Source organism: Ovis aries, chromosome 12 (assembly GCF_016772045.2).
Source record: "Ovis aries strain OAR_USU_Benz2616 breed Rambouillet chromosome 12, ARS-UI_Ramb_v3.0, whole genome shotgun sequence".
NCBI lineage: Eukaryota > Metazoa > Chordata > Mammalia > Artiodactyla > Bovidae > Ovis > Ovis aries.
Genome location: NC_056065.1, coordinates 64,341,154 through 64,363,301, shown reverse-complemented (window position 1 = coordinate 64,363,301; position 22,148 = coordinate 64,341,154). Strand labels below are relative to the sequence as shown.

The following is a 22,148-nucleotide window of genomic DNA, read 5'->3' as shown; positions in this document are numbered from 1 at the left end:
TTTTTCTCTCTTTAATATATTTTTTTGCGTTGTTGTTACAGTTTTATAGCTTCCAGCTTTCCCAGTAAAAACACGAATGGCGGTGAGCCTACAGGGCTGTGCTAGAGAAAGCAAACTTTCTTCTGCTGAAAGCATACAGATGCCCTAAAAATACACAGGAAAGATGACCGTAACCTTTAGACCCACAAAGCGAACCAGGTCACAGCCGCTTCAAGGTCAGATGCTATCACACATCTCATGACCAACCCTTGTCTGGAAAGGGGTCTACAACTTGGCAGTAAAAACTCACCACAAGTTGAACTTTGCCTCTTACGTCCTTAGCCAAGAGGGAATATTTTTATACACATTCATTTGAGTTCCAGTTGGCTTGTGCCTCAATCATAAACATTCAGAAACACCTTGGTACTTACAATGTTTCCAAAATAACTTGGGCTTTTAAAAGAAAATGCATTTTGGCAGCCTTTTAAAACAAAATAGAAAGGGAACAGGAAACATTCTGGATGTCATTTTCTAGAGAAGTAGAAAGCCTCCCAGAGCCTGAAACTTAAGCTACCATTCAGAGGCTGTAGCATCAGCAGGCAGCGACCTTGGAGTCAAAATCCTGCTGAATGAATGGCAGGCACAGCAAAACAGTCAGGGAGAGAGAGGGTCCCCTTCACAGCCAGGATGGGGAAGGAGGAAGCCCTGGCGGCGGGGGGCGCGAATGTGCCTTGTATCCAAGGAGGTGCTTCATCTGCAGGCATGTGGGAGTGAAAAACTTCCACTGTCGACAACTGAGCATGGGCTTGGCTTCATGCGGAACATCTGAGGCAAGAGGTCCCAGAGTGGCTGGGCATAAATGCATACTGCTTAAAAGAACATTTCACGAAGTCACGCTAGTCCTGACTGTGAATGGAAAATGGCATTCTTTAACTTAGCACGCCCACATCTGGCTGCTTAAAATTACTATGCCAAGCCTGGATAGGAGGGGCGTTCGGGGGAGAATGGATACATGCATATGTATGGCTGAGTCCCTTTGCTGTCCACCTGAAACTATCACAACATTGTTAATTGGCTATACCCCAATACAAAATAAAACTTAAAAAAAAAAAAAGATAACTAAAAAAAAATTAATATGCCAAACCAACAACCCACCCCTCCAAGATTTTCTTAAAAGTAAATGCCAAAGCTCTTTACAAAAGTCATGCCCACTCTTTTGAAATGCCTCAATGCCTTCTTTTTATTTAAAAAGAGAGCAAGTAAAAGAGAGAAAGCAAGAGTGCCGAATTACAGTCTGGAAACCAAGCCCAGGAGAGCATGGTTCAACAAAGGTTCAGAATCCAAAAGTTATGTTCTAAAAATCAGGAAACTTGCAATAAATAAAAGAACTCGGGCCCAGCTATTTCATGCAAATTATAATAAACATATGGAACACATTATCCAGAAAGAGGCTTAAGCTAAGGGTTTAAAGGAATACAAGAGGCATCTGGCCCCATTGCTAAAAAAGGAGTGATCTTTGAGGAGATTTGATGCAAAAATGTAGCAGTAAGGCCAGTCCAACAAAACAGTCATATTAGGTCAGAAATATCTTCTGCATGTAAAATGATCATTTTTCAAACATCCTCTCAATAGAAAATGCCTATGATTAACTCAGGAAAAGTAAAATAAATTTTGATTGGAAAACACCTGTGAGTCTTATTATTTTATTAAGTTACCTACACAATTTCAAGGGACACAGTTTCGTGCATCACAAAGAGTTAAAGACTGCTGGCTTTTAAGCACGTGCTACGGCATTTGGAATATACCTGGAATTATACAACTTGTACTTCTTACTATCACATAAATGTACATTTGGTATTTAATTTGGACCAAGGTCACTGTTGAGCCACCCTGCCATGTATACAGATGCTATACGTTTACCACAGATTTTAGAAGCAGTTGAATACATTAAAAGTAGATAGACTATTTTCTTTTGGCATTTGCGGCCAAAAAAAAATTTTTTCCTATCAGTCTAAGAAGACAGAAATTTCATGTTCTATCATACTTTATCAGGACGTCCTTTGTGGCTCTTACTTGCTGATAAATAAGCTCAATTCAGAATAAGAGAAGTCTAAGTTGTGTAAAACATTTGTTTCTTCCATATAGCATTTTCCCATATACTAAAAAGTCTGTAGTATCGGACCACCTACAGACTCAAAATAAAGGAAACTCTCTGGCACAATTATGGCTCTGCTGTTTAACCAAAGACCACAAAAGGGAATGTGAAACAAAAGAGGCAGAGAGAGAATGTAAAAGTTTAAGTCTTATGCCCACAGATCGGGGCTCAATGAGAAAAATAAATAATGGGGTAGAGTTTTGGTTAGAGTTGACCCCATATAGCCCAGAACAGAGGATATTTACATAAAAATTATTTGTCAAAATTGTTGTTAATTACATAGCTCTTGCTGACGTAATTTCTTCTGCCTAGACAAAATAAATAAATAAATCTTCCCCAATCTTCAAATACCCCAAATACTATCAGTTATTCAAAGCTAAATTCAAATACCATCCTGTCCATGAAAACCTGCCTGGATCACCCAGCCAGGATGGATTTCTCCCCCCCCCACAACTTCTGCAGCACTTACGTTCTATGACCCCACTTCTAGGCTGAGATGACTCCAGTATCTCTTAGCTTCCTTGTTTGACTATAGGCTCCTGTAGGACCAAATTAACTGTGTTTAGCCTATCTATATCCTCAAAGTACATAAAACTGCAGGTCAGAAGCATTTACGGGCTCATGAAATACGTGGTGACTGACTGACTGACTACTGTTCACCTTTTCTCAATCAGGAAATAAGATGTTGATAAATGAAGGTCAAGGTCATGTGACATGGATGCAGTTGATCCAGCACACTGGACTGACACCCAGCAGAATGTAATTCAGCCACAGGAATAGACTCTGTTCCTCCAACTTCAGATATAAGGCTCTCAGAAAAGCCCTTGATTAATATGGAATCTGTATATTTCAGTCCTTTAGAAAAGGGATGTGAGATCCTGAGAAGGTACTGGCTCTTCAAGTTTGTAGAAGACAGAATGCGTCCAGGTCCTGGAAGGGCGTAGGGTAAGCTTTCTGCATTGAAGAGCAGTCTATCTGACACTGAGATCATCAGTTTATATGTACTGAACACAGGGCAGAACCAATAGTCTGTGAAAAAGCAGACATTCTGTTTCATCCTGAAGCAGCAGCAGTATGGGGGCCTATAAGCAGCAGGAAGTGAGCAAGGGACCCATTGTTTTAAAGAGGAAAAATAAACTCCCATGTTAAGAAAGGCAACTTTTTTCCTTACTTTGGAAGGACCACAATAAGAACAACAAAAACCCAGTGGGCCCTCACATATGGTTTTCTGACTGCCTTTCAGCCAGGTGGGAACATCAGCATGATGGCATGGCCTCCCATATCTGCTAAGCTCAAAGGATATTTTTAAAAAGACAATTACGTGAGCAATGTTGATCCACTTCTCGATGATCTTGGCTCTCTGCTGCGTCTTGAGTTCTTTGCCCCCCAGGATGGTGCTGACCACACATTTGGTGAGGGTATTAAACTGAGAGATGGTGGCACGGATCGTAGGAGCCAAGTGTTTGTTCTCCTTCTTATCCCTTCGAGACCAAATGCAGCCCAGGCAGTGGTGAGGCACGACTTTCTTAAATAGTTGCTAGAACAAGAGAGGAATTGATTTTAAGGACAATACACACATTTCATAGGGCAAAGCATGCCATTTACTGTAACTCGGTACTTTGTGAATGGACAAATTGCCCATTTCTACTTGATTTGCCTCATGGTGTCCATTTCAACAGACAAAAGTAAATAATTAATATATTAACTGATCAGAAAAAGCCCATATGTTCTTTCTAAATCTGTTCAACTGAACACGTGGAACACAATGACCAACAGAAAATTTAAATGACCAAAAACATTTGGACTTTTCTGTCTTGGAAGAAAATCCAGGTAAGAATCTACTTCTGACCAAGAAGTGGTTAAGATTACTTTGACTTCAAAATCATATCCATGGTACATTCTGGACACTCACAATCATGAACTGTGTATAATGAATATGAATGGTCACCTGGAAAATGACTCACAGGAGTGATACCCATCAAGTTCACTATTTCCCATTGTTTAAAGTGAAGACAGCGAGAAACAAACAAAAGGAAAAACTATTCAGTGTCACACAGGAAAAGGAGGAAAGAGGGATCTGAAGCCTGGTTTCCAGGTCTTTGGGTTGGGAAGATCCACTGGAGAAGGGACAGGCTACCCACTCCAATATTCTTGGGCTTTCCTTGTGGCTCAGCTGGTAAAGAATCCACCTGCAATGCGGGAGACCTGGATTCGATCCCTGGGTTGGGAAGATCCCCTGGAGAAAGGAAAGGCTACCCAGTCCAGTATTCTGGCCTGGAGAATTCATAGTCCACGGGGCTGCAAAGAGTCCAACACAACTGAGCAACTTTTACTTTCACTTTTTTCTTTTCCAGGTCTTTGCCTAAAAGTCGTAGCCAATGAAGTTTTCCGTAGTTCTTTTACACTACTGGTTTTTGAAACAACAACAAATTTGTTGAACCAATCTGATTCTCATTTGTACAACAATTCAATACAAGATGTAAGAGGGTTTGTGTAAAAGCAAATGTGCCAGGATTTGCTTTATAAAGACCATCTGATTTACTTCTGAGAGTCTATTTGCATGCTAAGTAGATGGAAACTCACAGCCGCTTTCTATGCTGTTCCTCCCAAGTGGTAAGTGTGGAAGAGCTGAAACCACTGTGATCCTTGATACTGGCCCTATTTTCTTTAACCAGCTAACACTGAGCTATGAAATGCGACTAATGAAACCAAATATGTACAGCTAACAAAAATACTCAGACTTCAAAAGACCAGGAAGCACATGTGGAAATGAGCTGCCAGATAGAGTTGCATGTGGATTCAGTGAATTTATTTTGTCCTAACTTATACTCTGACCCCTTTACAATCCTCCAAATAAACAGTTCAGATACTGAAATATGTATGAGTCTAAAGGGAGAGAAATACCCATGGAACAGGACAGATTTTGTTTCCCTAGGATTAGAATTCTTCTTTCCCTCTGGGTGTGGAGCGCCGAGTGAAAAGCACCTTCACTCAGAATTGTAAGAAGAGCTGAGGCCTAAATTATTCAGATGATGGATTCAAATCACATCTTCCCTCTGCATTTACTGGCACAGCCTCTCTTGGGGATTTGAAAAGACTTAACTCACATGACCCTACTGCTCTCCCAGGGGCCACCAGTCAGTCCTGTCACTGCCCACGTTTTAAGCAGAAGCACGTCAAAGGCACAGAGAGAGGACATACTGCGTCCATGTAGGTCAGCTGCTCAGCCACAAGATCTTCTGAGAAGCACGTGAACTCCGCAGAGCCGCTGCCCTCCAGTTCCTCTTCTTCTTCCAGGCTGAAGGAGATGCTGTTGGGAAACCCATCTGTTCACAGGTGGGGGAAAAAAAATAGTAGTAGTAGTAGTTTGGTGCCGCTGCATATGACCTTCTTTACAGAGTCAAAATGGACTTATTTAATTTAGGAAGAAGAGGGCTGACCCTTAGAAAACTCACAGGGAGAGAACAGCAAGCATAATAAATGGAGTGAAATGAAGGTCTTCCCTCTCACGGCTTGTCCCTAGAGGCTTTACTGAGTCCAGAGGCCCCACGTTGTCACTTTGACAAACCACAGGATCTTTAGTCAAGCACAAAGTAGGACAAAGGCTAGAAAAAGCAAAGCGGGGCTACATTCAGGGGTCCCCCTCTCAATTTAGGCACCCTCAAATCCCTCTGATCAGCTCAAGCCTTAATCCAACTATTTCCTAAACCCCATCTATGCATTTCTTAATTACTGGGCCAGTAATTATCAGAAGCCTGGAAGGAAAGGACATGAAGGCAAGCCAGGCTTTGGGGAGTAGAATAAGCCATTCTGGTGTCAGAAATACTGATGAAGTCCTCAGAACTCTCAAGAAGTCCTCAGAATTCTCAGAACTTTAGGAGTGGCTTTCAACTTCTACCTAAAATTAAGTACGTATATCTGTTCTCTATGCTTGCATCTCTATTCCTGCCCTGCAAATAGGTTTATCAGTACCATTTTTTCCAGATTTCATGTATATGCATTAATACACGATATTTGCTCTTCTCTTTCTGACTTACTTCACTCTGTATGACAAGCTCTAGGTTCATACACCTCCCTACAACTGACTCAGTTTCGCTCCTTTTTATTGCTGAGTAATGGAATAGAGATGCAGATGGACGTGTGGACAGAGGTGGGTAAGGAGAGAGTGGGACAAGTTGAAAGAGCAGCACTGGCGGATACACGCTACTGTATGGAAAATAGCTCTTGGGAAGCCGCGGTCTAACACAGGGAGCTCAGCTCGGGGCTCTGTGATGACCTAGAGAGGGGTGGGATGGCGGGGGTGGGGGTGGTAAGCAGGCTCCAAAGGGAGGTGTTACACGTATACATATAGCTGATTCATACTGACATACAGCAGAAACGAACACAACATTGTAAAGCTATTATCCTCCAATAAAAATAAAGGATGCATGAAGCAGTAAAATAGCCTTAAACTAAATTCACCTGAGCCATATTAGACATAAGATCATCAATTATCAATTACAAATTAATAGGACACAGAATGAAGAAGCGAAAAAAAAAAAATCACTACCTAGGACTCCAAAAGCATAAACACTCAGCACATGCAGCAGGACCTAGGGTCTCTACTGTGAAAGACTATGCAATTGGAAGAAGTTTACCTTGAGCCTCTAACCTCCCATCCTGGAAACTTTCCCCAATTCCTGGATTGTTTCCCAACCACATTTCCCGTTCTCCTGCCTGGCAGATCTGTTCTCATTAGGAAAAATCTAGTTACATACACATATCTTAGCAGACGTTTAAATCAGGGTGTTACTATTCCCCCAGGATGTTTATAATGTAAGCCTTTGCAGAATAAGACTTTAGACATCTTGGATCAAATTGGGGTGGTCTTTTCTTAGTTTCCTGTGCTTCCCTGGTAGCTCAGACGGTAAAGAATCTGCCTGCAGTAAGGGAGACCCAGGTTCAATTCCTGGGTCGGAAGATCCCCTGGAAGAGGGGGTGGCAACCCACTCCAGTATTCTTGCCTGGGAAATCCCATGGACAGAGAAGCCTGGAGGGCTAGAGTCCACAGGGTCGCAAAGAGTCAGACACGACTGAGCGACTAACACTTTCACTTTCTCAGTTTCCTAGGCGTAAGGGGGTGCTCAGTGGACCCTGCATCACTGCCCCTCTCAGAGCATCACATGAGAAACTGCTAACTTTGATGACAGGTATGGTGAATCAAGTGGTAAAGAATCTGCCTGCAATGGAGGAGACATGGATCTGATACTACAAGTTGAGAAGATCTCCTGAAGATCTCCAGGCACTTCAGCACTCTTGCCTGGGAAATCCCATGGACAGAGGAGCCTGGCAGGCTATACAGTCCATGGGGTTGCAAAAGAGTCAGACATGGCTGAGCAACTAAACAACAACAGGATTTAACGCTTGGCTGCCTCACCCTGGAGCTGAAGGTACCAATGTGAACAAAGCTGGTTGCAAGGAGGGTAGGTGGGGAAGCAGGAGGGGACCTCTGCCTGCCCCTAGAGGCTGGGATACAAACAGGCATGAGCTAAAGAGAGCTAACACCCCATGATTTCACCACTTTTCCTCCACACAACTCTGGCCCTCTCTCATTGGGTGGAGGAATAAGACATCTGAAATCCCAAAGGTTCAGAATGGGCCTCTCAACCCTCTTGCTAACCACTAGATACAAATCTGTTCTCGCTGCTCAGCAATGCAGAGGCTGGCAAGCAGTATATGTGCTAAGGCGTGATCTTCTCATTCATCCAACGCTCACAGTGGCCTGTTGCATGCCCTGGATCAACGCTGCTGTGCCTGAAGGTTACATGGTCCTTTCTCTCTGGGGTCTCCTCCATGCTCTCACTGTTTCTGCTTCTAACTCTTTTCCAGGGGTAAGCAGGCAAAAACCTGAGGCAAAGTTTTCACTTTTAAAAAACATGGAGGAGAGCCTGTTTGCTTTTGCCAGCATGAAATTGGGTAAAATGAAGCATATGGGAACCAAGCTCCTAAAACTCTTTTTTGGTAATGATTCCTGTACTTAATAAAAGAGAGTTCTTGATTAAAAATTCACTCCTGGGATTGCCTAAAAGCCTTTCTAAAGTCAGGCAAACTCGCTCTCCCCTGCCTCGGCCTGCCAAAGGAGCTGGCCTTCCAGTGCCTGTTACAAACAACGAACCACTGGTCCCACCGGTTCCCCAATTAGGCCGGGAGCCAGGGGCAGCCCCCATGGGGAGAGCTGGGCGCTAACGGAGTATCCACCCCTGCAGGAAGGCAGGAGGGGAGGTCCTGAGGGGAGCAGAGCCCCTACAGCTGGAGGGGTGCCTCTGGTATTCAAACATTCCCAGCAGATGAAGTCATCTGAGATACAGAGGACTTGGCAGTCAGCTTCCAATGATGCAACGGCATTTTTTCCCTCCCTGGTCCCCTGTCCATAAAAAAAAGTCAACAGGTCCTGTTTGGAATTTTAAGGGTGTTTTCCTTGGCACTGAGGCAGCTTCCCTTATCGGTGTTGAGGAACCATTTCCTTTCCCTCACTGAGGAAATCAGGCGTCACTTCAGGGAAATGCCTGTCAGAAGCTCCAAGTGGGTCAGCCGCCATGGCAACCATAGCCAGGCAGCCAGTGAGGGGACAAAACGTCACCGCTTGGAAGCCTGTCCTAGCCTCTTTCTGACTTCCTTCAAAGCCTGATGGTTCCAAGCAGCCCACAACCTGCAGTGGTGGCCTTTGCTCTGTCCTTGAAAATAGGCAGTCAGTTCTTCAGATAGGGAAAAAAAAAAAAAAAAAAAAACCAGCCACAGAGACTTCCTTCGGGAGAGTCTATAGGAGATGCGAGATCTACCTCAGGCAGGGGACAGAGAGCAGGGATATTTCCAGCTGAAGGGGAAACCTCTTTTCTGAGCTTCGCAAGCTTTTGTGAGGGCAGGGGCAGGACTGGATTTAATCCCCTGCCTGCTGAATGGGGGTGGTTGTCTGTGGCGGGTTTTCATTTGACAGGAGGAGGAACCGATCAGGCAGATAATGAAGAACAAATTCAAGTTCAGCACGCTGCGCAACGGCAACGAAAGGCGAAAGAGCATCAAGGAGATCGTTCTCTGTGCGGCACTAAGAGGAACGCTGGGAAATCACTCCGCCTCCCGGAGTCACTGTTTCCTCAGCCATAAAAGGAGGGAGTCAGACTAGGTGGTCTTGAATATCCCCTTCTCTGCTCTAAAGCTCTATAGTGTTAGCCACTCAGTTGTGTCTGACACTCTGTGACTCCATGAACTTGCAGCCCCACCAGGCTCCTCCATTCATGGGATTCTCCAGGCAAGAATACTGGAGTGGGTTGCCATTCCCTTCTCCAGGGGGATTCCGCTCTCCAGCTCTATACAGTCCATAACTGGGACTTCAGTAGCCTTAAGAATTTTACACGGGCCACCAATCCCCGGTCAGCTTGTCCTGAGGGAAACCAAGGCCTCCGACCCAACAAGAAAAGGGAGAGCATTTGCTCGCTGTGGGAGGTGTGCAGGATCAGGATCTAGCTTCCGCCCTGGAATCAAATGAGTACTCACTGTCAGCTTCCACTTCTTGCTTGTGAAATTGCTCAAGAAGATTCTGAGCTCTTCTCTCTGGGTCAGAGCCTGGCATCATCTGCTTGAGATAATCCAGCAGTTTCTGTAAGCAGGGGAAGCCAGGCGGCTCTCGGAAGTCCTCTGCACATTGGTCAAGCCAGGCCCTCAGGATGGATGCGATAGCACTGAGAAAGAGAAGCAGAGTCACTGCACCCCACTGGCTGCGGAGACTCAACGCCAGCCCTGGCCGCCAGAGCCCGCCCCGGCCAGGCCCCAGGAGAATGTGGGCCACTGATCAAAGGACAGTTCACCTAAAAGCTTCCACCAGTGTCAGTGAAGTTAAAGCATTTGAAAATAGCCTGACTACCTTTCATTATTTTAAGTGATGGTTGGGGAGCCGGGGAAAAGATTGGCAAGTTTAAAAAATTAAAAAAAAAAAAAAAAAAAAAAAACAGGACCATAAATTTGGAAAAACAAATATGGGGCAAAAAAAAAAAAAAAAAGACACACAGGAGAACATTGAGTGAGTCCTGAAGCAATTTCAAAGTAATCCTGTATACAACAAGATTATGTGTTTCCAATTCTGGATTCACTCAAGTCAGAGACCACAAGATCTACTGTGCTAACATTTTAGGAAATAACTGACTGACAGTAGGCCAGAAATCTGATGAAAGGAAGGCCTCAGGTTTAGGGAAGATAAATGTGTAAATTTAATTTTACAAAGATCACCACGGCTTCGGCAAAGCACCAAAAATGCCCTCACAACATTATCTTTTCGCTTTTCAAATGACCGGAGACAACGTGTTTCAAGCGGGAGGAACAGTCTGAGTAGCAGAGTGAGGTAAAGGGCAAGGTAGAGGAGAAATACTTGAAGAGCAAGGCCATTCATCAGGAAGCTGACTTCCTCTGGTGGCTCAGCAGGGTCCACCCAGGTGAAACAAGGACCACGGCACAAAAAGAGAGTCATTTGGGGGGCTCTGTTCCCTCCAGACATATTACTAATTACACGAGATTATTTTCTTTAAAGCGGTTTCCCAGGTGGCCAGTGGTAAAGAATCCACCTGCCGATGCAGGAGACATGGGTTTGATTCCTGGGTCAGGAAGATTCCCTGGAGGAGGAAATGGCAACCACTCCAGTATTCTTGCCTGGGAAATCCTGTGGACAGAGGAGCCTGGCGGGCTATAGTCCGTGGGGTTGCAAAGAGTCAGACACAACTGAGTGATTAAAACAAGAACAAAAACATTCTCAAGGTAGGTGAAGATAAAATGACCTGGTGACTATAAAATTACTTGTGTCTGCTAAGTCGCTTCAGTCGTGTCCAACTCTTTGCGATCCCATGGACTGTTGCCCGCCAGGCTTCTCTGTCCATGGAATTCTCCAGGCAAGAATACTGGAGTGGATTGCCATTCCCTTCTCCAGAAGATCTTCCCAACCTAGGGATTGAACCCTGGTTGAGGGGTAGGGTTTTTCTTGAGGTAGGGGTAGGGTTTTTTCCCAAATTTAAAATTATCATCTAATTATACTTCAAATTGCTTGCTTAGTCAACAAACTGTAAAGAAACTAAAAGCCATTATGGTCCATATATATGAAACTGCAGCCTGGGCTTTCACAGGTGTGCCTAAATTTCACAAGTCTCAATTTAGTAGTAGAGACCTGGACGACGATCAAGGCATAAATGCAGCTAAAGACAATTTAATGTGTAACTTTTGGAACTGAAGTACAAACCCAGAAGAAAAATAAATTAACTCTTTTCACTGCTGTGGAGACCACTGTTTTACTAAAAGAGACATGAAGAGTATAATCACACAGTAACAGAAGAAATAAATGGCAGAGAACCATTAAAGTTGGCATTTCAAAAATTAGAAATAATTCAATATTTTCTAAATCTGTAGTCCAGATCGAATTAAAAAGAAAAATAAAAGTTTCATTCCCTTGCAAAATGCTAGAAGAAATTAATCTGGCATCTGGGGCTAATTGAAAGCACAAGTAAAATGAAATTAATGAGCTACTAGCCAGTGAACCTTCTATATTTGGTTTACTTGTTATCAATACATTGTTATGTATGAATGCTGAGTCCCTCTGAATTCATATGCTGAAGCCCTAACCACTCCCCCCAAAAAGTGACAGACTTCAATTTTTTAAGCCCACACACAACACATTATTTCTCCTTTCTTCACCAAAACCAAATATCATGAACTGAAGAAGAAAATGATGACGCAGCATTCTAATATTTCATTTTTATAAGGAAGATGACTTTTTCTATGAATAATGTCCCTTCTTTGCTGATAAGCAATGAGCCCAGAGCTGGGGTAAGCACATAGGTGGGGTGACAGCCGGAATCTAGGAAAACCTGATGCTTGTGTCCTTTTATATTGATTCTCACAGAACAGTTCTGCACCTCCCAAAAGAAGAGCGATTTAACTGAATTAGTACTACAACTCACTATTCTTTAATATGTCAGTGAGAAAATACTCTTTCAGTGACACTGACGAAAAAGAGACATGGAAGAATGATAATCCACATTCACACAATTAAAAATCAAGAACAGCATCCAACCAAGAGTGAGACCAGCAACTCAGTGACCCTCATGACCCCTCAGAGGTTCATAACCTAACAGAAAACCCAGGCAGAAATGCAAAATTTCAGTAAAAGACAGACATTAAAGATATCAATATTTCATTAACTCCTTTACCCATCATAATTGTTAAAGTTACAAGACTGACTACTTATTGAAAAAATATTATTAGTGTGTATAAACTAAAACAACAATATCTACTCCCCTTCATTCTAATTCTATCCTATTCTTATGACTTTATGTTAATAGTGTGGAGTATATCCTTCTAGGCTTTTCTATGGATACGTATACATATATTTAAATAGATGAAATATGTATGAACCATGGATTTTTCCCCACGAATAGTATGTGTGTATAGATATACACATACACACGCCTCTCTATCCACTGCCTCCAGCTCTCACTGGTTCTCAGGGTCACACTGCATGCACACACCATAATTAATATAGGTATTCTACTAGTGCACAGGTAGTTAATGTTCAGTTCAGTCGCTTAGTGGTGTCTGACTCTTTGCGACCCTATGGACTGCAGCACACCAGGCCTCCCTGTCCATCACCAACTAATGTCCACTGAGTCAGTGATGCCATCCAACCATCTCACCCTCTGTTGCCCCTTCTCCTTCCACCTTCAATCTTTCCCAGCATCAGGTCTTTTCCAATGAGTCAGTTCTTCGCATCAGGTGGCCAAAGTATTGGAATTTCAGCTTCAGCATCAGTCCTTCCAATGAACATTCAGGAATGATTTCCTTTAGGGTGGACTGGTTGGATCTCCTCGCAGTCCAAGGGACTCCCAAGAGTCTTCCCCAACACCACAGTTCAAAAGCATCAATTCTTTGGCTTTCAGCTTTCTTTATGGTCCAACTCTCACATCCATACATGACCACAGGAAAAACCATAGCTTTACCTAGACGGACTTTTGTCGGCAAAGTAATGTCTCTGCTTTTTAATATGATGTCTAGGTTGGTCATAGTTTTTCTTCCAAGGAGCAAGCATCTTTTAATTTCATGGCTGCAGTCACCATCTGCTGTTATTTTGGAGCCCCCAAAAATAATGTCTGTCATTATTTCCTTTGTTTCTCTATTTCCCATGAAGTGATGGGACCAGATGCCATGATCTTAGTTCTCTGAATGTTGAGCTGTAAGCCAACTTTTTCACTTTCCTCTTTCACTTTCATCAAGAGGCTCTTCAGTTCCTCTTTGCTTTCTGCCATAAAGGTGGTGTTATCTGCATATCTGAAATTACTGATATTTTTCCTGGCAATCTTGATTCCAGCTTGGGCTTCATCCAGCCCAGCATTTCACATCAGGGCTTCCCTCATAGCTCAGTTGGTAAAGAATTTGCCTGCAATGCAGGAGACCTGGGTTGGATTCCTGGGTCGGGAAGATCCCTTGGAGAAGGAAATGGCAATCCACTCCAGTATTCTTGCCTGGAAAATCCCATGGACAGAGGAGCCTGGCAGGCTACCGTCCAAGGGGTCGCAAGAGTCGGACATGACTTAGCGACTAAACTACCAACCACCACCACCACTCTGCATATAAGTTAAATAAGCAGGGTGATAATATACAGCCTTGACGTACTCCTTTCCCAATTTGGAAGCAGTCCATTGATCCATGTTCAGTTCTAACAGTTGCTTCCTGACCTGCATATAGATTTCTCAGGAGGCAGGTAAGGTGGTCTGGTATTCCTATCTCTTGAAGAATTTCCCAGTGTTGTGATCCACACATCAAAGTTATTGTTAGGTTCTCATAATTACAACTAAAAAAAATGCAAATCCTTGTTTACATGCCTGTGTACTTGTGTATTCCTATAGGGCATGTTATCTAGAACTTACTCCCATGGCAAGTTGTAGCCCCGGAAAGTCTGGGTGTGTTTCCAAGAGGGACCCTAATCCATACTGGACTTGCCTTTAGATGTACGTTTCATCCTTCTGAGACTGGTATTTTCTATTAACTCTGGTAATCTACTCATTTTACCTTTTGTGACAGTACCCTTCCCATAGTTTAGCCCAAGAAGGCTTTGAAAGTTAACTACCAACCCAGATACTGAATCAGCTAGAAAAAGCATTTTCACACAGATGAGAAATGAAGGCAGAGGAAGAAAAGAAAGACACAGACAGCACAGTACAACACAAGGCAGACCCCCGCCCCCCTATCAGCAGAGCGTTTATCAGCATCCCGGGGAGGCAGGCTTTCTGCACAGGCCTGCACATGAGCCCGAAGTTCACAGTACCCTTATGTTCACCAGTCCTGGGAAGAAACTTTCTGTTCTTGATAGACTTAGAAGCAGATAAAATGTGAAACTCTGAAAATTTCAAAAAGGAATGCAACGTCACAATATCATGACAGAGACCACAGGGTTACTGGCCAATGGCTTTTCCCCCTTACTTTTCCTGGCTCCACTCCTAAGATCTAATGTACATTCTGGTTAGTTGGAAAGATGTAGAGAACCTTAATAATAAAGAGAAGACCTGGTTAAAAATCAAAAATTTACAGGAAAGTTGTAACAATTAAACTAGAGAAGCTACTTGGCTCTGTACACAGGATATGAGATTCAAGAAGAAAAACCTGGTTCCCGTCCTCACTGTGCCACCCATGAACAACAGGAGCTGGACCAGTCACTTAGCTCCACTGACCCTTACCTGGAGGAGAGACAACGACACCTGCCATCATCGACCTGACACTGATCGGTTGAGTTTCAAGTGACATAATGCCAATACGGATATTGAGATATATGGAGAGAAACATGACTGTTAGCAGTCGTAAGACTACTAGCCATAAGTCACAAAAGGGAGGAGTTAAGAAAGGTGTGGCTCAATGAAAATCAATCAGCGCTCATGGAAAGAACTCAAAAAAGTTGCCACATAAAACAGAAAGTGTGACACGGGATACAAACCATACTTCTACAACACTTGTTGCTCCAGGTTTGCTGAAAGAATCACTGTAAGCAACTACCACACACATGTACACACACAGCCCTGCGGCATCTACACACACACACACACACACACACACACACACACACACACACGCCCCTGAGGCATCCTCCTCAGGACAGATCAATTCAGGAACATAACGCATAACACAATCTAAAACAGGGGTCCCCGACCTCTGGGATCTAATGCCTGATGATCTGAGGGGAAGCTGATGTAACAATAATAGAAGTAGTGAAGTGAAGTGAAAGTCGCTCAGTCGTGTCCGACTCTTTGCAACCCCACAGACTGTACAGTCCGTGGGATTCTCCGGGCCAGAATACTGGAGTGGGTAGCCTATTCCTTCTCCAGGGGATCTTCCCGACCCAGGAATCGAACTGGTGTCTCCTGCACTGCAGGCGGATTCTTTACCAACTGAAGTAGAGGGCATAATAAATGTAACATGCTTGAATTATACCAAAACCATTCCCCTCCTCCCCTGTTCAGGGAGAAATTGTTTTCCACAAAACTGGTCCCTGGTGCCAAAAATGTTAGGGACCACTGATCTACAAGACATGCTTCTTAAATGATCTGTGCAGACTGAAGAAGCAACTTCGGAAGCCAGATGGAAAGACTCTGACATGACCTAAACTCAGTAAAGACAAAGCCCAGCACAAGACTTCCTTTCCAAAGCAGTCTTGGTAGGGTACAGAGCAGAGATCCTCAGGCCCGAGGGAAAGTGTGTGTCTGCTTAAGAAGGACGGGGTTGGGGTGGGAGGGATCCAGATCTGATGGCAGAGCAGACAACCAGGGTCGCTTTCTCCACCTCAGGCATTCTTGGCAAGAAGCAAATCCTTGTAGTATGTGAACTTTTTCCAACCTACAATGGTCTGCAGGGGAGGAAGTCATGCCCAGGCCTGGAGGCGGCTTCTAAGATTTTACTTCGAATAAAAGTAAAAATTTCCCTCGGGAAAATGAATTCATTAATCCAACTAATATCTGTCAAGTATCCTTTATTTTCCATATTCACAAAAACTACTTATGTAATGAATGTCACAATAGGGGAGTCGAGGGCATTTACCTTCAGAGAAGATGAACCTGGTCAGGGCTCCCGGGAGCGTCTTCCTGAGTAAATGATGTTACAAGACCTTAAGGATAGGGAGGATTAGCAGGGTGAAGGCTCTGGGGTAACAGCACAGGCAAAGGTCCTGAGGTGAGAGAATGCAAAACAATTCTAAGAGTCGCAAGGAAGGTCTGTTTAAAGAACAAGGAAAGAGTGGAGAAATGGAGCATGATGAGATTTGCTAGACTCATTCAATATCTTAGCCAAATAGAAATGACACTTAATAATATTTGACTGGAAGACACTAGACAAATGTCTTAGGTGAGAGGTATAAGGAAACAGTACAAACTTCGAATCACTCTCAGGGACCTTCAGGTATGCAATGCAGAATAAGAGGGCTGACTGAGGTGAGCATTAGGCTGCTATTATGCTCAAACCAGAGGTTTTTAATGCACATGGGGATCTTAAGGTAAATGCATTAAATCATTTTAAAATCCCATAGGTAATAAAATACTCTAGAATTGGCAAAAGGTTTAATGAAAAAAAACTTCTAGGCATGAAGTCATTGCTCCCATGATGTGAAACTTCCAAGCCAAGAAATAGGATTATTATGACAAAAAGAATAACTCTGTCCATTTAGAGCTGCTTTCTCTCCCCAGAAATCTATGTGAGATAATAATTTATTGTTCCTTAATCATCAGCAGAAAATAAGACATGGAAACGTTTTTTAAAAGCAGCAAAACATTTTTCTATTTTAGGATATTCTCCAAGAATTTGATCTTTCCCTAACATAGGTAACAAAAAGGTAAAAAGATCCATGCCGAGGGTAGCCTCTGAAGCAGTGGAGCATGGGACATTGCCAGCCCCTTCGGGTGGGAGCCAATGCACTCTGCCCTCCATGGAATGAAAGCCAAGTAACCTTGACACTGACCCTGAACTAGACCCTCCCACCTGGCTTTCCCGGTCACAAAACAGTTTTCTTCTGTTTCCGGGAAGGCTGCCAGTTACAGTCTGCCTCTGAGACCCCTAGCTAGATGGTTTTCCTGATGACAAAGAACAAAGGAAGGTGCAGAGAGGTTTTGTTTTTTGTTTTTTCCCCCCAATTTTCGCCTGAAAAAGCACGTAAAGGATGGAAAAATTATCTGGACTCACCAAGGTAATCTTGCAAAGCTTTCTTGTACATTTTTCATTGTACATTTTGGTACTGAGTAGGGATTAGAACCCTGGGAGGAAAGGTAAAAGATAACTTAAGAGAGACCAGGGAAACAAATGCAAACAAAGATAGAGTCAGGGCTAACTAAGCACCTGAAGTCAGCACAGGGCGGAAAAGCCAGTGAGGGGCCATGGGGCAGTCAAAGCAGAGAAAAAGCTCCAGGGAAAGGAGGAGGAAGAAAAAGCCTGTGACAGGAAGGACACACAGAGTAAACATGGGTGGGAAAGGGCCAAGAGTAGGAGGAGATGAGCTCAAAATCAATAACTCAAAATCAAGTGTTTACACACCTGTCTACACGTACAGGCCCTGGCATCTGAAGGCAAATCTGCAGAAACTGCAGAGAACTGCTGTGCAGAGACTTACCCCTATAGCACCAAACCCTCCTCAGCACGTCACTGACTGCACTCCGTTAGACAAAACGAAGACGTCTCCTAAATGCCTATATTTCGTGAGCAGTGTGCATGTTTGCCAGTGTTGCTAAACACACTCTCCAGAAGTCAGACTGACCCACTGGCTGGTTAGACTAACCTAACCTTTTTATGCCTCAGCTTCCTCATCTGTAAAGTAGATGTAATAATAGATCCCTCCTCACAGAGTTGGTGCGAGACCTACAAGAGATAACATATATGAAGGACTCAGAACAGTCCCTAGGGAAGAGTGAATGCTCAAAAACATGAGCTATTTTCATTATTTTAAAAAAGAATTGCCATCTGTAAGATCAAGGACTAAAGGCTAAAGGAGCTGCAGAGTATCACTGGGTTCTAGCTGAGAAGTTGTTTTCTTCAGGGGTGTGAGTTAACGATTCTGACAGTGCTGTACACATACAGTGGAACTGAATAAGTAAACGGAAAGAGGGTAGAAGCCAGCTTTTTCACTGCTGGAGAGGAAACTTACAAATAAGCCAGGGGAGGAGGCTAGAATGGTCCATGTGGTAAGGATTAGAGCTGAAGACATCAGGAAGGATTCATGTTTAACATCATATATTGATGGTTATACATAAAGATACGTACAGACATATATAGTCACATAATTAATATACACCTATGTTTCCTAGCCATGTCAGCTGAGAGGGCTGCACTCCAGGAGCAATGAGCACACCTCAGACCCAGAGTTGGTTTCTGGTGTCATGCTCCAATAAAAAACAAAACAGGTCTCCTTGAAGAAACGGCTGATTCTAAGACTGGGATGGGAAATATATAAGCTGAGTCTAGAACATCTTACAAGATGGGCTCAGACAAACACAATACTAGGGGCGTGTGAAAGCAACACAGAAGTCAAACAGAAGAGCTCCCAATGATCAAAGTTGAAACAATCTGAGCAACAAAATACACAAAGTAGCACTGTGTTGTATCCCACAGTATAAATGAATATCCACAAGTCTATACTGGTGTACACAAAAGACTGAATAAATAAATAAAAGTGGCTCAATTGTGTCTGAGTCTATACCAATGTAAACAAAAGAGTGAATAAATTAATAAAGTAAAAGTCACTCAATTGTGCCCAACTCTTTGCAACCCCATAGACTATGGAGAAGTGGAATTCTCCAGGCAAGAATACTGGAGTGGGTTGCCATGCCCTCCTCCAGGGGATCTTCCCAACCCAGAGATCGAACTCAGGTCTCTCACATTGCAGGCAGATTCTTTACCAGCTGAGCCACCAGGAAAGCCCAAGAATACTGGAGTAGGTGGCTTATCCCTTCTCCAGCAGATCTTCCCAACCCAGGAATCAAACTAGGGTTTCTTGCATTGCAGGCGGATTCTTTACCAGCTGAGCTACCAGAGAAGTTCAAATTAATAAATGGAGGAGACAAATCTCCCATGCAGAAGTTTTCCAAATAAGGTGGGTAAATACCTCACCCTAAACAGGAAAAGGAATATGTCAAAGCTGTATATTGTCACCCTGCTTATTTAACTTATATGCAGAGTACATCATGAGAAACACTGGACTGGAAGAAACACAAGCTGGAATCAAGATTGCCGGGAGAAATATCAATAACCTCAGATATGCAGATGACACCACCCTTATGGCAGAAAGTGAACAGGAACTAAAAAGCCTCTTGATGTAAGTGAAAGAGGAGAGTGAAAAAGTTGGCTTAAAGCTCAACATTCAGAAAACGAAGATCATGGCATCTGGTGCCATCACTTCATGGGAAATAGATGGGGAAACAGTGGAAACAGTGTCAGACTTTATTTTGGGGGGCTCCAAAATCACTGCAGATGGAGGCTGCAGCCATGAAATTAAAAGACACTTACTCCTTGGAAGAAAAGTTATGAGCAACCTAGATAGCATATTCAAAAGCAGAGACATTACTTTGCTGACTAAGGTCCGTCTAGTCAAGGCTATGGTTTTTCCTGTGGTCATGTATGGATGTGAGAGTTGGACTGTGAAGAAAGCTGAGCGCCAAAAAATTGATGCTTTTGAACTGTGGTGTTGCAGAAGACTCTTGAGAGTCCCTTGGACTGCAAGGAGATCCAACCAGTCCATTCTAAAGGAGATCAGCCCTGGGATTTCTTTGGAAGGACTGATGCTAAAGCTGAAACTCCAGTACTCTGGCCACCTCATGTGAAGAGTTGACTCATTGGAAAAGACTCTGATGCTGGGAGGGATTGGGGGCAGGAGGAGAAGGGGACGACAGAGGATGAGATGGCTGGATGGCATCACTGATTCGATGGATGTGAATCTGAGTGAACTCCGGGAGTTGGTAATGGACAGGGAGGCCTGGTGTGCTGCAATTCATGGGGTCACAGAGTCGGACACAACCGAGCGACTGAACTGAACTGAAAAGAGGGGAGCAAAACAAAAGGATTGTGCATAATAACTTCTTTCCAACCAACACATAATGGAAAGAAGAGGGAAGAAAAAGACATTTGAAGTTAAAGCATCTGCCTGCAATGCAGGAGACCTGGGTTCAGAAGATCCCCTGGAGAAGGAAATGGCAACCCACTCCAGTATTCTTGCCTGGAGAATCCCCATGGACGGAGGAGCCTGGCAGGCTACAGTCCATGGGGTCGCAAAGAGTTGGACACGACTGAGCGACTTCACTTTCTCTTTTCACCTGAAAAATAACTACTTCATCCAGATGAGCAAGAACAACATCAACCATTATAAATCACGCTGATAGTAGGTAATGAGAATGGTATTTTATCTCTGTGGTATTTCTCTCAAAACCTCATAAATTCAGTCTAACTATGAGGGAAAATGTCGACTTAATTACAAGAAAAATTCTAATAAAGAGGTGCTATGTGTGTGCATGCTCCGTTGTGTTCAACTCTTTGTCACCCCATGGACTGTAACCCACTGGGTTCCTCCATCTATGGGATTTCCCAGGCATTAATGCTGGAGTGGGGTGCCATTCCCTTCTCCAGGGGATCTTCACAACCCAGGGACAGAACCTGCATCTCTTGTGTCTCTTGCATTGGCAGGCAGATTCTTTACCACAGGCACCACCTAGGAAGCACAATAAAGAGGTATCCTAAAATATACCTGGACCAGTACTCCTCAAATCTGTCAAGGTCAGCAAAAACAAGAAAAGTCAAAAATGATCATAGTTGATAGGAACCCAGGGAGATATTCCAATTGCAGGTAATGTGGTGTCCTGGATGGTCTTGGAATAGAATAGGGCCATTAGGTAAAAAGAAAGAAAAGGAACTGTGACTAGACTATGAACTTTCATTAACAATGTATTGGTTCAATGTTTATAATAAATGTGTATACTCATGTAAGAAGTTAATAACAAGGGGAACTGTGAGGAAGGTATATGGGAACTCTGTATTATCAGCTCAATTTCATATAAAATCTAAAACTGTTTAAAACTGATTTAAAATGTCCGAAGGGGCAGGGGTGGTGGGGAGCGGAGATGAACAAGAGGGTCCAAGCTAAGTACTTAGGAGAAATAGTCTTTCATATCACAGGGAAAGAAGTAGGGGCCACAGAGTATGGAGGTTAAGGCCTGGGTTAAACCCCTGTCTCACTTATTTATTGTATGACCCTGGACATGTTCCTTAGTCTCTCTGTGTCTCCGACTCCTCATCTGTAAAACAGGAACAACACATGGAGCTACTGGGAGGATACTGAAAGGATACAGAGTACTTAACACAGGAACTATTCCTACGAAGCAGCCAATGAATTCTGGCCATTATTATTAGAAAGAGATACAGCCGCTCCCCAAAAATTATTTTTCAGGGACCTCAGTAACTCATTATTCTCTGATTCCTCACAGTCTGAGACCGGAGTTTTTATCCTATAAATAGGCCTCTAATGAAAAACCTTGCTGAGGCCTTCCACACTTTTCACCATTAGAATGGAGTTTCCGTTGGGGATGACAGATGCTATGAGGCACCGAGAACAGGAAACAGGCACTCAGATTGAGTCCTTCTTCTTTCCTCACATCCTGCAAATCATCTCCTTCCCCAGGAAACAAGCCTAACTTCCACATTTCTAACAGCTGTTTGGGGCCCTTGCTCAGGGTGTTCACTGAATAATAAAGCCAAGCCAAATGAGGAAATAATCCCAAATTGTACAATCTCGGAACACTCACAAGCTAAAGCATTTGTCCCAGTGGTGATGCTACACCCTAGCTCCCATGCACTTCTGTCCATAGCCCTTTTACTGTGACGCAGACAAATGTAACACGTGGGAGGGGGAGGACGGGTCAGGATTCACGTGCACCGCAGATTCCAACGCTCTTTTAGAAACAGCAGCCCCGACAGCAAAACGGTGAGACAC

General features: G+C 43.5%; 1 protein-coding gene across 5 annotated transcripts in view; it reads right to left on the bottom strand.

Moving 5' to 3' along the window:
* RGL1 (ral guanine nucleotide dissociation stimulator like 1) overlaps positions 1 to 22,148 on the bottom strand; it is a 135,235-nt gene that overhangs the window by 41,202 nt on the left and 71,885 nt on the right. For all 5 annotated transcript variants that reach the window (XM_042229195.1, XM_012187710.3, XM_042229196.1 and 2 more), the window contains 3 exons: positions 9,665 to 9,849; positions 5,336 to 5,460; positions 3,456 to 3,671 (listed from right to left, as the gene is read on the bottom strand). In XM_042229195.1, the coding sequence (XP_042085129.1) occupies positions 3,456 to 3,671; positions 5,336 to 5,460; positions 9,665 to 9,849 (526 nt within the window). The remainder of the gene's footprint in view (positions 1 to 3,455; positions 3,672 to 5,335; positions 5,461 to 9,664; positions 9,850 to 22,148) is intronic.